Source organism: Oncorhynchus clarkii, chromosome 32, assembly GCF_045791955.1.
Source record: "Oncorhynchus clarkii lewisi isolate Uvic-CL-2024 chromosome 32, UVic_Ocla_1.0, whole genome shotgun sequence".
NCBI lineage: Eukaryota > Metazoa > Chordata > Actinopteri > Salmoniformes > Salmonidae > Oncorhynchus > Oncorhynchus clarkii.
The window spans coordinates 17,342,142-17,357,872 of NC_092178.1; the positions used below are offsets into that span (position 1 = coordinate 17,342,142).

The 15,731-nt window shown below is 46.8% G+C and overlaps 1 protein-coding gene across 1 annotated transcript in view; it reads left to right on the forward strand.

Moving 5' to 3' along the window:
- LOC139392373 (gamma-aminobutyric acid type B receptor subunit 2-like) overlaps nucleotides 1-15,731 on the forward strand; it is a 354,915-nt gene that overhangs the window by 297,726 nt on the left and 41,458 nt on the right. The window contains exon 14 of the mRNA XM_071140323.1: nucleotides 11,674-11,784. Coding sequence (XP_070996424.1) covers nucleotides 11,674-11,784 — 111 coding nt within the window. The remainder of the gene's footprint in view (nucleotides 1-11,673; nucleotides 11,785-15,731) is intronic.

Below are 15,731 nucleotides of genomic sequence, written 5' to 3' on the forward strand. Positions count from 1 at the left end.
TAGCTCATCCACACACACGCACAGGCACACGCACAGGCACACACACACACATACACACACACTCTCCAGACTATGTGCAGCAGCTGTGGATGACAATGAGTGAGCCCTCCATTTTCTTCCCCCTGGCACTCTCTCCTGTTGATCCCACTCCTCCTCTCTCCTGTTGATCTCACTCCTCCTCTCTCCTGTTGATCCCACTCCTCCTCTCTCCTGTTGATCCCACTCCTCCTCTCTCCTGTTGATCCCACTCCTCTCTCCTGTTGATCCCACTCCTCTTCTCTCCTGTTGATCCCACTCCTCCTCTCTCCTGTTGATCCCACTCCTCCTCTCTCCTGTTGATCCCACTCCTCCTCTCTCCTGTTGATCCCACTCCTCCTCTCTCCTGTTGATCCCACTCCTCTCTCCTGTTGATCCCACTCCTCTCTCCTGTTGATCCCACTCCTCTCTCCTGTTGATCCCACTCCTCTCTCCTGTTGATCCCACTCCTCCTCTCTCCTGTTGATCCCACTCCTCCTCTCTCCTGTTGATCCCACTCCTCTTCTCTCCTGTTGATCCCACTCCTCCTCTCTCCTGTTGATCCCACTCCTCCTCTCTCCTGTTGATCCCACTCCTCCTCTCTCCTGTTGATCCCACTCCTCTCTCCTGTTGATCCCACTCCTCTCTCCTGTTGATCCCACTCCTCTCTCCTGTTGATCCCACTCCTCCTCTCTCCTGTTGATCCCACTCCTCCTCTCTCCTGTTGATCCCACTCCTCCTCTCTCCTGTTGATCCCACTCCTCCTCTCTCCTGTTGATCACACTCCTCCTCTCTCCTGTTGATCCCACTCTTCCTCTCTCCATCTCCTCATCCTTCCACCCCTCCTCCAGAACGAACCAGGGCTCTACACACACACTCCCTCCTCTCTCTGGTCTCTCCTCAATGTGGAGTACTCCACCCTTCCTTGCCCATCCCTCCCTACCTCCCTCCCTCCCTCCTGCCCTGCCTCTCTCCCTCCTTGCCTCCTTCTCTGCCTCCCTCCCTCCGAGCCTCTCTCCCTCCCACCCTGCATCTCACCCACTCTATCTCCCTGCCTCTCTTCCTCCCTGTATCTCTCCCTCCCACCCTGCATCTCACCCACTCTATCTCCCTGCCTCTCTCCCTCCCTGCCTCTCTCCCTCCCTGTATCTCTCCCTCCCACCCTGCATCTCACCCACTCTATCTCCCTGCCTCTCTCCCTCCCTGTATCTCTCCCTCCCACCCTGCATCTCACCCACTCTATCTCCCTGCCTCTCTCCCTCCCTGTATCTCTCCCTCCCACCCTGCATCTCACCCACTCTATCTCCCTGCCTCTCTCCCTCCCTGTATCTCTCCCTCCCACCCTGCATCTCACCCACTCTATCTCCCTGCCTCTCTCCCTCCCTGTATCTCTCCCTCCCACCCTGCATCTCACCCACTCTATCTCCCTGCCTCTCTCCCTCCCTGTATCTCTCCCTCCCACCCTGCATCTCACCCACTCTATCTCCCTGCCTCTCTCCCTCCCTGTATCTCTCCCTCCCACCCTGCATCTCACCCACTCTATCTCCCTGCCTCTCTCCCTCCCTGTATCTCTCCCTCCCACCCTGCATCTCACCCACTCTATCTCCCTGCCTCTCTCCCTCCCTGTATCTCTCCCTCCCACCCTGCATCTCACCCACTCTATCTCCCTGCCTCTCTCCCTCCCTGTATCTCTCCCTCCCACCCTGCATCTCACCCACTCTATCTCCCTGCCTCTCTCCCTCCCTGTATCTCTCCCTCCCTCTCTGCATCTCACCCTCCTTGCCTTCCTGCCTCTCTCCTTCCCTCTCTCACTCCCTCCTTGCATCTCACCCTCCCTGCCTCTCTCCCTCTCGCCCTGCATCTCACTCTCCCTGCCCCCCTAGCTGCCTCCCTCCTCTAGAAGGAACTAGGGCTCTCCACACCCTCCCCTCCTCTTTCTGATCTCTCCCTAATGTGAAGCTCTCCACTTGGCCGGCTGGCTCCCTTCACCCCCTCTCCCTCCCTCCCTCCCTCCCTCTCAATTCAATTCAATTCAAGGGGCTTTATTGGCTTGGGAAACATATGTTAACATTGTCAAAGCAAGTGAAGTAGATAATATACAAAAGTGAAATAAACAATAAAAATTAACATTAAACTTTACACTCACATAAGTTCCAAAAGAATAAAGACATTACAAATGTCGTATTATGTATATATACAGTGTTGTAACGATGTGCAAATGGTTAAGGTATAAAAGGGAAAATATATAAACATAAATATGGGTTGTATTTACAATGGTGTTTGATCTTCACTGGTTGCCCTTTTCTTGTGGCAACAACAACAACAAATCTTGCTCCTGTGATGGCACACTGTGGTATTTCACCCATTAGATATTGGAGTTTATCAAAACCGGGTTTGTTTTCGAATTCTTTGTAGATCTGTGGAATCGGAGGGAAATATGTGTCTCTAATATGGTCATACATTTGGCAGGAGGTTAGGAAGTGCAGCACAGTTTCCACCTCGTTTTGTGGGCAGTGTGCACATAGCCTGTCTTCTCTTGAGAGCCATGTCTGCCTACAACGGCCTTTCTCAATTGCAAGGCTATGCTCACTGAGTCTGTACATAGTCAAAGCTTTCGTTAAGTTTGGATCAGTCACAGTGGTCAGGTATTCTGCCACTCTGTTTAGGGCCAAATAGCATTCTAGTTTGCTCTGTTTTTTTGTTAATTCTTACCAATGTGTCAAGTAATTATCTTTTTGGTTTCTCATGATTTGGTTGAGTCTAATTGTGTTGATGTCCTGGGGCTCTGTTGGGTCTGTTTGTGTTTGTGAACAGAGCCCCAGGACCAGCTTGCTTAGGGGACTCTTCTTCAGGTTCATCTCTCTGTAGGTGATGGCTTTGTTATGGAAGATTTGGGAATCGCTTCCTTTTAGCTGGTTGTAGAATTTAACGTCTCTTTTCTGGATTTTGATAATTAGAGGGTATCGGCCTAATTCTGCTCTGCATGCAGTATTTGGTGTTTCACATTGTACACAGAGGATATTTTTGCATAATTCTGCATGCAGAGTCTCAGTTTGGTGTTTGTCCCATTTTGTTAATTCTTAGTTGGTGAGTGGACCCCAGACCCCACAACCATAAAGGGCAATGAGTTCTATAACTGGTTCAAGTATTTTTAGCCAGATCCTAATTGGTATGGCACTCAATGCCTTTTGATGGCATAGAATGCTCTTCTTGCCTTGTCTCTCAGATCATTCACAGCTTTGTGGAAGTTACCTGTGGCACTGATGTTTAGGCCAAGGTATGTATAGTTTTTTGTGTGCTCTAGGACAACAGTGTCTAGATGGAATTTGTATTTCTGGTCCTGGCGACTGGACCTTTTTTGGGACACCGTTATTTTGGTCTTACTGAGATTTACTGTCTCTCTCTCTCTCTCTTCCTCCCTCCCTGCCTTTTCCCCTCCATGCCACTCTTCCTGCGGCCACCTCTGCTTTGGGCCCCTTGGCTCTGCCCGCTGCAGGCTGTTGCTTGGCAACCCCCAGACAGCTTCCCTTGCTTAGGCAAGGGTTCTGATGTTCCTGCCTGTTCTGATCTCTCATTGGATGGATGGAAGCCCATGGATGCCGATGACCAGTTTTCCATATTTTACACATAAGTTTGAATTATCAGTGTTATTAATTGTAGAGGCCATGTCGAGCATTAATGGTAGCAGTAATAGACTGTGCATCCCGAATGGCACCCTATTCCCTTTGTAGTGCAATACTTTTGACCAGGGTGAATAGGGTGCCCTTTGGACACAGGTTAATATTATCACTAGCGGCTCTGTTCCAGTGTCCATACTGGTAAACTACTTTAATGAACTAATGTATTGAACATGCAAGTGGCATGTCAGTATGGACATTGGAAGGTAGCCCAAGACTACTTATAAGAGAAACCACCAGAGCTCCATGAGACATAGAAGTCTTTGTCTTTATTTTGTGGTGTTTAGTATTCTGTCCTTTGGCCCAATGTGGTGAGGGTTAAAGTCACAATCCTGAATTCATGTTTGAAATTAAATCACTGTTGAACAACAGTGAATATCACAGATTCTACCTTTTAAAGCCACCACAGAACAATGAACATTGTACCTATCTGATTCGTTCTGTAATCTGTACTGAAAATAGCAGTTTGGACAACAGTTTGACATCAAGGATGAATCATATCACAGAGTTCAATGACGTCTTTATATGTGCATTCTCCTCTCTTCTCCTCTCCCACATCCTCCTCTCTTCTCCTCTCCCCCATCCTCCTCTCTTCTCTTCTCCTCTCCCCCATCCTCCTCTCTTCTCCTCTCCCCCATCCTCTTCTCTTCTCCTCTCCCCCATCATCCTCTCCGTTCTCCTGTGTGTGTCTGTGGCAGAACGTCCGAGTAAAAATAGTGTCCCTTCCCCTCCGTCATCTGCCCCACTTTATTGTCACTACTCGCTGCTTCAACTTTCTTCCCCGGCAACTTTTGTAGAAAGAAACCCTCAACTCCCATCTCTGAATATCACCCCAGAGTTAATGGACTATTGGGTGTCCCGAAATACTCTGAGACAGAGGCACGTTGTTGGTTGGTTACGCTCATGTCCCTTTAGATGGGGTTGTGTCTCAAACAGTACCCTATTCCCTTCAATAGTGCACTTATTTTTACCAGGCCCCATAGGCAGGGTCATACGTCTGGGCGTGATATGCTTTTAAAGTTCCCTTTCGGTGTAGTCAGTACATGAAGCTTTTAGGACATTATAAGTACCAACGGTCCTCTATAGACTTGTTGCTCTGACGTCATTGTTTCTGATCCAAGGTTACAACTGGCTCTGTTAGCGTCCCAAATGGCACCCTATTCCCTACATAGTGCACTACTTCTTTTCTATTTCTTTCCCACCCCTCATGTATTTTCTGATCATGGGATAAGACAGGTAAGGAGGTAGAGCTAGAGGAGAGAGTGTGCTGAAATAGCAGTGGGCTGTATTCAAACCCATACTGCAGCGGTATATGAGATCTGGAGACAGCGACTTAGACCACCCTAGGCCACAGTTCACTACATAGGGACTAGGGGGCAATTTGGGATGCAGACTTACCCTCGGCTAGGTAACATTCTGTCGGACTTGTGTGTGTGTATAGCGACTGTCTGCTACCTAAATGTTTTAATCCTTTGTGAGCTTTGTTGTAAAACCGAACAAGGACATGGAGTCTGTTTGTATAATCATATATGAAGTCCTAATCCAAGAAAGAACAAGCTCTCAGGAAAGGACAATAACAAATAGAAATGCAGTTTGGGATTATGGAGTGAATAGATTTAACTGTACCCTACAACATGCATGGTCAAAAGCATTGCAGTATAAAGGGAATATGGTGCTATTTGGGACACAACCATAGACTGGTGGTGGTGGGAGGGCGGGGGGTTGACCTCTCTGGCTCAGGCTCTGTTCTACAGTAATTAAAGAATGAATGGCTCATAATTGTCCCATTTCAAGTGATCCTGGGCTACATAACATAATGCATTCTCTGTAGAGGTAAATGCTCGAGGGGATGTGAGGATAGACAGCCATTTACATTAACATGGCTTAATATGGACATGATTAAGGGTTGAGCCTGATACAACGTTTGTGAATCTATGGGGATGTTTGTGTACCTGTGTGAGTGTGATTGTGTCTGTGTGTGTAAGACTGTGTGTGAGTGTGTGTGTGTGTGTGTGTGTGTGTGTGTGTGTGTGTGTGTGTGTGTGTGTGTGTGTGTGTGTGTGTGTGTGTGGTTCATGCACTTACAGTTCATAATAAGGTTCAAGCACTTACGTATGTACAGTCTGTGTGTACACACTCGTGTGCGTCCTGAAAATGACAGCAGGCATACTCAAGGTGTTCCTAAGTGGGGCAGCTAAAACTGGGCTTCAGCGTTCACTGCTGCCTTTAAGAGGACTGTATGTAGACCTCCTTCACTCTGTCCCCCCATCCATCCATCCTCCCCCCCTCCCTCCCTGCCTCGCTCCCCCCTCCCTCCCTGCCTCGCTCCCTCCCTCCCTTCCTGCCTCCTCCTCCTCCATGATTTACGGTGGGAAATACACATGCAGAGATAATCCGTTCACCCACACCGCGTCTCACACGTTGGAACCAAAAATCTCCAATTTGGACTCCAGACCAAAGGACAAATTTCCACTTGTCTAATGTCCACTGCTCATGTTTCTTGGCCCAAGCAAGTCTCTTCTTCTTATTGGTGTCCTTTGGTAGTGGTTTCTTTGCAGCAATTCGACCATGAAGGCCTGATTCACAGTCTCCTCTGAACAGTTGATGTTGAGATGTGTCTGTTACTTGAACTATGTGAAGCATTTATTTGGGCTGAAATTTCTGAGGCTGGTAACTCTAGTGAACGTATCCTCTGCAGCAGAGGTAACTCTGGGTCTTCCTTTCCTGTGGCAGTCCTCATGAGAGTCAGTTTCATCATAGTGCTTGATGGTTTTTGCGACTGCACTTGAAGAAACTTTCAAAGTTCTTAACATTTTCTGCATTGACTGACCTTCATGTCTTAAAGTAATGATGGACTGTCGTTTCTCTTTGCTTATTTGAGCTGTTCTTGCCATAATATGAACTTGGTATTTTACCAAATTCTCACAACACAACTGATTGGCTCAAACGCATTAGAAGGAAAGAATTTCCACAAATGAACTTTGTAGAAGGCACACCTGTTAATTGAAATGCTTTCCAGCTGGTTGAAAGAATGCCAAGAGTGTGCAAAGATGTCACTTTTTGGTTACTACATGATTCCATATGTGTTATTTCATAGTTTTGATGTCTTCTCTATTATTCTACAATGTAGAAAATAGTACAAATAAAGACAAACCCTTGAATGAGTAGGTGTTCTAAAACTTTCGACCGGTAATGTGTACACACACACACACACACACACACACACACACACACACACACACACACACACACACACACACACACACAGGCCTGTAAAAACGTCTGATATATTACCACTTTTGGCCACGTTCCCCCAAACCCTATATTGTGTTTTTATTAAAGGGACGTGATGTGTCTCCATGACTCTAAATGCCGCCAACAGTGCTAATTTGGCCTGTAAGTCACCTGCGAGAGAAAGAGAGGGAGAGAAGGTGGAGACCAAAAGAGAGTGAGAGGAAGAGAGAAGGAGAGGGAGAGAAAGAGAGGAGATTAGATCGATTTAATAGTCACACGTAAACGGTTGCAAATGTAATTACAGCATACAGAAGAAAAAAAATTGCTCCTAGCTCCATCAATGCAGTGAAATAAAACAATATATATATATATATATATATATAGAAACAATAATATAATCATATTTACAACTGCAACAATTATAAATGTCCATAGGGGGAGGAGGGGAGTAGGTAGCTGACTAGTGGTGGCTATTCAGCATGATAAATGTCCATAGGGGGAGGAGGGGAGTAGGTAGCTGACTAGTGGTGGCTATTCAGCATGATAAATGTCCATAGGGGGAGGAGGGGAGTAGGTAGCTGACTAGTGGTGGCTATTCAGCATGATAAATGTCCATAGGGGGAGGAGGGGAGTAGGTAGCTGACTAGTGGTGGCTATTCAGCATGATAAATGTCCATAGGGGGAGGAGGGGAGTAGGTAGCTGACTAGTGGTGGCTATTCAGCATGATAAATGTCCATAGGGAGAGGAGGGGAGTAGGTAGCTGACTAGTGGTGGCTATTCAGCATGATAAATGTCCATAGGGGGAGGAGGGGAGTAGGTAGCTGACTAGTGGTGGCTATTCAGCATGATAAATGTCCATAGGGGGAGGAGGGGAGTAGGTAGCTGACTAGTGGTGGCTATTCAGCATGATAAATGTCCATAGGGAGAGGAGGGGAGTAGGTAGCTGACTAGTGGTGGCTATTCAGCATGATAAATGTCCATAGGGGGAGGAGGGGAGTAGGTAGCTGACTAGTGGTGGCTATTCAGCATGATAAATGTCCATAGGGAGAGGAGGGGAGTAGGTAGCTGACTAGTGGTGGCTATTCAGCATGATAAATGTCCATAGGGAGAGGAGGGGAGTAGGTAGCTGACTAGTGGTGGCTATTCAGCATGATAAATGTCCATAGGGAGAGGAGGGGAGTAGGTAGCTGACTAGTGGTGGCTATTCAGCATGATAAATGTCCATAGGGGGAGGAGGGGAGTAGGTAGCTGACTAGTGGTGGCTATTCAGCATGATAAATGTCCATAGGGAGAGGAGGGGAGTAGGTAGCTGACTAGTGGTGGCTATTCAGCATGATAAATGTCCATAGGGGGAGGAGGGGAGTAGGTAGCTGACTAGTGGTGGCTATTCAGCATGATAAATGTCCATAGGGGGAGGAGGGGAGTAGGTAGCTGACTAGTGGTGGCTATTCAGCATGATAAATGTCCATAGGGAGAGGAGGGGAGTAGGTAGCTGACTAGTGGTGGCTATTCAGCATGATAAATGTCCATAGGGAGAGGAGGGGAGTAGGTAGCTGACTAGTGGTGGCTATTCAGCATGATAAATGTCCATAGGGAGAGGAGGGGAGTAGGTAGCTGACTAGTGGTGGCTATTCAGCATGATAAATGTCCATAGGGAGAGCAGGTAGCTAATTGCTGATGGTCTGGAGGTAGAAGCTATTGGCCAATCTTACAGTTTTGCCATGATGCTCCTGTACTGCCCGCTTCTGAGTGATGGAAATGGAGAGAACTGACCATGGCTCAGGTGTGGGGTCCCTGATGAGCTTCTTGACCTTTCTGTGACACCTGAGGTTGTAGGTGTCCTGAAGGTCAGGCTGTGTGCACCCAGTGGTGCATTCAGCTGAGCGTACCACCCTCTGTAGCACCTTGTGGTCTGTGGCGGGGGAGTTGCCGTACCAGGCTGTGATGCAACCAGACAGTATGCTCTCGATGGTGCTCCTGTATAACACTGTGAGGGCCCCTGGGGACAAGAGCCGCTGTTGTGCCTTCTTCACCATGGTGTGCATGTGGTTTGATAGTTTCAGCTCCTCAGAGATGTGTACGCAGAGGAACTTGAACTTTTTGACCGTCTCCATGGTGGCCCAGTTGATGAGGATGGGCGCATGCCCAGCCTGGTACCTCCTGAAGTCCACAATCAGCTCCTTTGTTTAGCTGGCTTTGAGGTTGTTTACCTGGCACCACGCCATTAGAGTGCCTACCTCCTCCCTGTAGGCCGCCTCGTTGTTGTTGGTAATCAGGCCGTCGTGTCGTCAGCAAACTTTATGATGGAGTTGGAGTTGTGTGAGACCACACAGTCGTGGGTATACAGAGAATACAGGAGAGGACTGAGGACTCACCCTTGTGAGGCCCCCATGTTGAGAATCAGTGTCGATGAGGTAATGTTGCCTACCTTCACCACCTGGGGGCGGCCCGTCAGGAAGTCCATAACCCAGTTGCATAGGGAGGAGTTCAGTCCCATGGCAATTGTGTCATCCGTGGATCTGTCAGGGTGGTAGGCGAATTGTGTGTCGGAGGGAGGAGCTGATATGTTTTTTGACTAGCCTCTCAAAGCACTTCATGATGACGGAAGTGGGTGCTATTGGTCTGTAGTCATTCAGTTCAGTTACTTTCCCTTTCTTGGGCATGGGGCTGATAGTGGACAGAGGGGGAGAGAGATGGAGAGGGGGAAAAAAGAGATGAAGATAGAAAAGCAGAGAGAAAAATAGACGGGGAGGGGGTGTTTAAACATGCCCCAGGCGTTATACCTCATCAGTTTGAATATTCACCTGAATGTTTGATCACTGCCACATCAATCCAATGTAACCTATCCGTCAGAAGTCCACGTTCAGGCAAAACTGTGTACCTTTTGTCCCTCCAAGGCACCCTTAGGCTTGCATCCTAAATGGCAACCTATTCCCTATATAGTACACTACTTTTGACCAAAGCCCTATGGGCTCAAAAGTGAAGTGCCTTGCAAAAGTATTCATCCCCCTTGGCGTTTTTCCTATTTTGTTGCATTACAACCTGTAATTTAAATAGATTTTTATTTGGATTTCATGTAATGGACATACTAAATAGTCAAAATTGGTGAAGTGAAATTAATATTTTTTCTAAAAAATTAAAAACAGGAAATTGGTGGGGCATATGTATTCAACCCCTTTGCGGTGAAGCCCCTAAATAAGAAACTTTGAACATTTCACGGAGCACCATTTCAATACATTATTAAAAAATGAAAAGAATATGGCACCACAACAAATCTGGGGGGCCGCCCACCAAAACTCAGAGACCAGGCAAGAAGGACATTAATCAGAGAGGCAACAAAGAGACCAAAGATAACCCTGAAGGAGCTGCAAAGCTCCACAGCGGAGATTGGAGTATCTGTCCATAGGACCACTTTAAGCCGTACACTCCACAGAGCTGGGCTTTACGGAAGAGTGGCCAGAAAAAAGCCATTGCTTAAAGAAAAAATAAGGCAAACACATTTGGTGTTCGCCAAAAGGCATGTGGGATACTCCCCAAACAGATAGAAGAAGGTACTCTGGTCAGATGAGACTAAAATTGGGCTTTTTGGCCATCAAGGAAAACGCTATGTCTGGCGCAAACCCAACACCTCCCATCACCCTGAGAACACCATCCCCACAGTGAAGCATGGTGGTGGCAGCATCATGCTGTGGGGATGTTTTTCATTGGCAGGGACTGGGAAACTGGTCAGAATTGAAGGAATGATGGGTGACGCTAAATACATGGAAATTATTGAGGGAAACCTGTTTGTCTTCCAGAGATTTGAGACTGGGACAGAGGTTCGCCTTCCAGCAGGACAATGACCCTAAGCATACTGCTAAAGCAACACTCGAGTGGTTTAAGGGGAAACATTTAAATGTCTTGGAATGGCCTAGTCAAAGCCCAGACCTCAATCCAATTGTGAATCTGTGGTATGACTTAAAGATTGCTGTACACCACCGGAACCCAGCCAACTTCAAGAAGCTGGAGCAGTTTTGTCTTGAAGAATGGGAAAAAAATCCCAGTGGCTAGATGTACCAAGCTTATAGAGACATACCCCAAGAGATTTGCAGCTGGAATTGCTGAAAAAGGTGGCTCTACAAAGTATTGACTTGGGGGTGAATGGTTATGCACACTCAAGTTTTAAGTGTTTTTGTCATGTTTCTTGTTTGTTTCCCAATAAGAAAAATATTTTCCATCTTCAAAGTGTTAGGCATGTTGTGTAAATCAAATGATACAATCCCCTCCCAAATCTATTTTAATTCCAGGTTGTAAGGCAACAAAATAGGGAAAATGCCAAGGGAGGTGGATACTTTTGCAAGCCACTGTAGTGCACTACATAGGGGATAGGGTGCCATTGTGGATGCAGGCCTAGTCTCAACGTGCCAGAGAATGAGTGGATATCATATGAAACGCCTGCATAGAGGGAAAGTGTTTGTGAACCATTGCTTGCTGACAATTTCCTGCATTTCTCATATATTCCATTTGATACTCCAGATTTGACATGTAGGTGGATATTAATTGACAGCATGGACAAAGAACTGTCAGAATATGTCACATATATTTTATTCTTCATCAAGAGCAAGAAAATAACCAACTTTATATGGTTGATGCTATCTAACTTATTTATTTGGAAGACAGGGTGTTCAGATATTGATTGTTGTTGTTGTTGACATGCATGTGCCCACCACTCACCAGCCCATCTCTTTTCTCTTTGTTTCCCTGCAGGCGGACCCCCAGGGGCAGGACATAGCCATCCGGCCCTTCCTGGAACACTGTGAGAACACACATATGACCATTTGGCTGGGAATTGTCTACGCTTACAAGGGCCTGCTTATGGTGAGTAAGGAGAGAGACTGTGTGTGTGTGTGTGAAGCAGGGAAGGAAGAGGTGGTGGCTGTTATCTTCATCAACACACTCCAACATGTGTATGCCATGGCCATGGTTTAATGATAGAGAGTTCAATAGCAAGTTCTCTGCCACACCCAAAGCGCACACATGTTAAATATATCTCAAATCAAATCAAAGTTTATTTGTCATGCGCGCCAAATACAACAGGTGTAGACCTTACAGTGAAATGCTTGCTTACAGGCTCTAACCAATAGTGTGAAAAAAAGGTTTGTGTGTGTGTGTGTAGGTAAGTAAAGAAATAAAAGAACAGTGAAAATACATTGAAAATAACAGTAGCAAGGCTATATACAGACACCGGTTAGTCAGGCTTATTGAGGTGGTATGTACATGTAGGTATCGTTAAAGTGACTATGCACATATGATGAACAAAGATAATATTTGATGTCCCGTTGGTAGGATATTCGTGATCGTACTTCATCTAATTTATTGTCCAATGCTCACACGTTGGTGAGTAATATTGACGGTAACGGCAGCCTTCCTACTCGCCTTCTCCGGGTCCTGACGAGGCATCCGGCTCTTCGTCCTCTGTACTTGCGTCGCTTCCTCTTGCGAATAACCTGGATGTCGGCCCTGCCGGTGTTTGGAGAATATCTTGTGAGTCTTGCTTGTTGTAGAAAAAATATTTGTCTAATCCGAGGTAGTGATCACTGTCCTGATATCCAGAAGCTCTTTGTCCAATCCGAGGTAGTGATCGCTGTCCTGATATCCAGAAGCTCTTTGTCTAGTCCGAGGTAGTGATCGCTGTCCTGCTATCCAGAAGCTCTTTGTCTAGTCCGAGGTAGTGATCGCTGTCCTGATATCCAGAAGCTCTTTGTCTAATCCGAGGTAGTGATCGCTGTCCTGATATCCAGAAGCTCTTTGTCTAATCCGAGGTGAGTGATCGCTGTCCTGATATCCAGAAGCTCTTTGTCTAATCCGAGGTGAGTGATCGCTGTCCTGATATCCAGAAGCTCTTTGTCTAGTCCGAGGTAGTGATCGCTGTCCTGATATCAAGAAGCTCTTTGTCTAATCCGAGGTAGTGATCGCTGTCCTGATATCCAGAAGCTCTTTGTCTAGTCCAAGGTAGTGATCGCTGTCCTGATATCCAGAAGCTCTTTGTCTAGTCCGAGGTAGTGATCGCTGTCCTGATATCCAGAAGCTCTTTGTCTAGTCCGAGGTAGTGATCGCAGTCCTGATATCCAGAAGCTCTTTGTCTAATCCGAGGTGAGTGATCACTGTCCTGATATCCAGAAGCTCTTTGTCTAGTCCGAGGTAGTGATCGCTGTCCTGATATCCAGAAGCTCTTTGTCTAATCCGAGGTAGTGATCGCTGTCCTGATATCCAGAAGCTCTTTGTCTAGTCCAAGGTAGTGATCGCTGTCCTGATATCCAGAAGCTCTTTGTCTAGTCCGAGGTAGTGATCGCTGTCCTGATATCCAGAAGCTCTTTGTCTAGTCTGAGGTAGTGATCGCTGTCCTGATATCCAGAAGCTCTTTGTCTAGTCCGAGGTAGTGATCGCAGTCCTAATATCCAGAAGCTCTTTGTCTAATCCGAGGTGAGTGATCACTGTCCTGATATCCAGAAGCTCTTTGTCTAATCGAGGTGAGTGATCGCTGTCCTGATATCCAGAAGCTCTTTGTCTAGTCCGAGGTAGTGATCGCTGTCCTGATATCCAGAAGCTCTTTGTCTAATCCGAGGTAGTGATCGCTGTCCTGATATCCAGAAGCTCTTTGTCTAATCCGAGGTGAGTGATCGCTGTCCTGATATCCAGAAGCTCTTTGTCTAGTCCGAGGTAGTGATCGCTGTCCTGATATCCAGAAGCTCTTTGTCTAATCCGAGGTAGTGATCGCTGTCCTGATATCCAGAAGCTCTTTGTCTAATCCGAGGTGAGTGATCGCTGTCCTGATATCCAGAAGCTCTTTGTCTAATCCGAGGTGAGTGATCGCTGTCCTGATATCCAGAAGCTCTTTGTCTAATCCGAGGTGAGTGATCGCTGTCCTGATATCCAGAAGCTCTTTGTGTAATCCGAGGTAGTGATCACTGTCCTGATATCTAGAAGTTCTTTGTCTAATCCGAGGTGAGTGATCGCTGTCCTGATATCCAGAAGCTCTTTGTCTAGTCCGAGGTGAGTGATCTCTGTCCTGATATCCAGAAGCTCTTTTCTGCCGTAAGATACGGTTGCAGAAACATTATGTACAAAATAAGTTACAAATAACGCAAAAAAAACACATAATAACACAATTGGTTGGGCCCTCGTAAAACTCCTGCCATTTCTTCCTGCACCATTTTAATATATGTGTCTACATACATGTTTGTTAGATGTCGATTTCATCAGGCATAGAGCAAATTATATTATTCTATCTGAATACTGGGGTATGACTCCGACTTTGTATTAGTGTATAAATATGAAACTGGGTTCATTGATAGATTACTGACAATGAACTTGTCCTTTATTAAAGACACTGTGAGAAAGAGAACTATGACTGTTCTCTCCCCAACTTTATAAGAGTGCTACCATTCTGTAGTGACTAGGTTCCTCATGAGGTGAGCCCCTTAGTGCCACCCCTGTGTGTGTGTGTGTGTGTGTGTGTGTGTGTGTGTGTGTGTGTGTGTGTGTGTGTGTGTGTGTGTGTGTGACCGAGCCCCTCCAGAAGCCCAGGGTTTCTAAATGAAATGTGACATCTTTGAAAACGTTCTTCTTCCCTTCGGCTGGCGTGTTTGAATACCTTAACTTAACTAGCCTAGACTGTAAATAATTCAACCTTTAAGTCCACTTTAAGTCCAGAGAGAACAGACAGAGGGAGAGAGATGGAGAGAGATGGGATGAGGAAGAGAGTGAGAGAGGGGTGTGGGCTAGAGAGAAAGAAAGTGGGATGAAGCCAAAGAATGGTAAAGACAGTGAGAGTAAAACAAAAAGAGAAAGAGAAGAGACAGAGGGAGATCACGGGACAGAAAGAGAGAGAGATGAGACAGAGGGAGATCACGGGACAGAAAGAGAGAGAGATGAGACAGAGGGAGATCACGGGACAGAAAGAGAGAGAGATGAGACAGAGGGAGATCACGGGACAGAAAGAGAGAGAGAAGAGACAGAGGGAGATCACGGGACAGAAAGAGAGAGAGATGAGACAGAGGGAGATCACGGGACAGAAAGAGAGAGGGAGATCAGAGGGACAGAAAGAGAGAGAGATGAGACAGAGGGAGATCACGGGACAGAAAGAGAGAGAGATGAGACAGAGGGAGATCACGGGACAGAAAGAGAGAGAGATGAGACAGAGGGAGATCACGGGACAGAAAGAGAGAGAGATGAGACAGAGGGAGATCACGGGACAGAAAGAGAGAGAGATGAGACAGAGGGAGATCACGGGACAGAAAGAGAGAGAGATGAGACAGAGGGAGATCACGGGACAGAAAGAGAGAGAGATGAGACAGAGGGAGATCACGGGACAGAAAGAGAGAGAGATGAGACAGAGGGAGATCACGGGACAGAAAGAGAGAGAGATGAGACAGAGGGAGATCACGGGACAGAAAGAGAGAGAGAAGAGACAGAGGGAGATCACGGGACAGAAAGAGAGAGAGATGAGACAGAGGGAGATCACGGGACAGAAAGAGAGAGAGATGAGACAGAGGGAGATCACGGGACAGAAAGAGAGAGAGATGAGACAGAGGGAGATCACGGGACAGAAAGAGAGAGAGATGAGACAGAGGGAGATCACGGGACAGAAAGAGAGAGAGATGAGACAGAGGGAGATCACGGGACAGAAAGAGAGAGAGATGAGACAGAGGGAGATCACGGGACAGAAAGAGAGAGAGATGAGACAGAGGGAGATCACGGGACAGAAAGAGAGAGAGAAGAGACAGAGGGAGATCACGGGACAGAAAGAGAGAGGGAGATCAGAG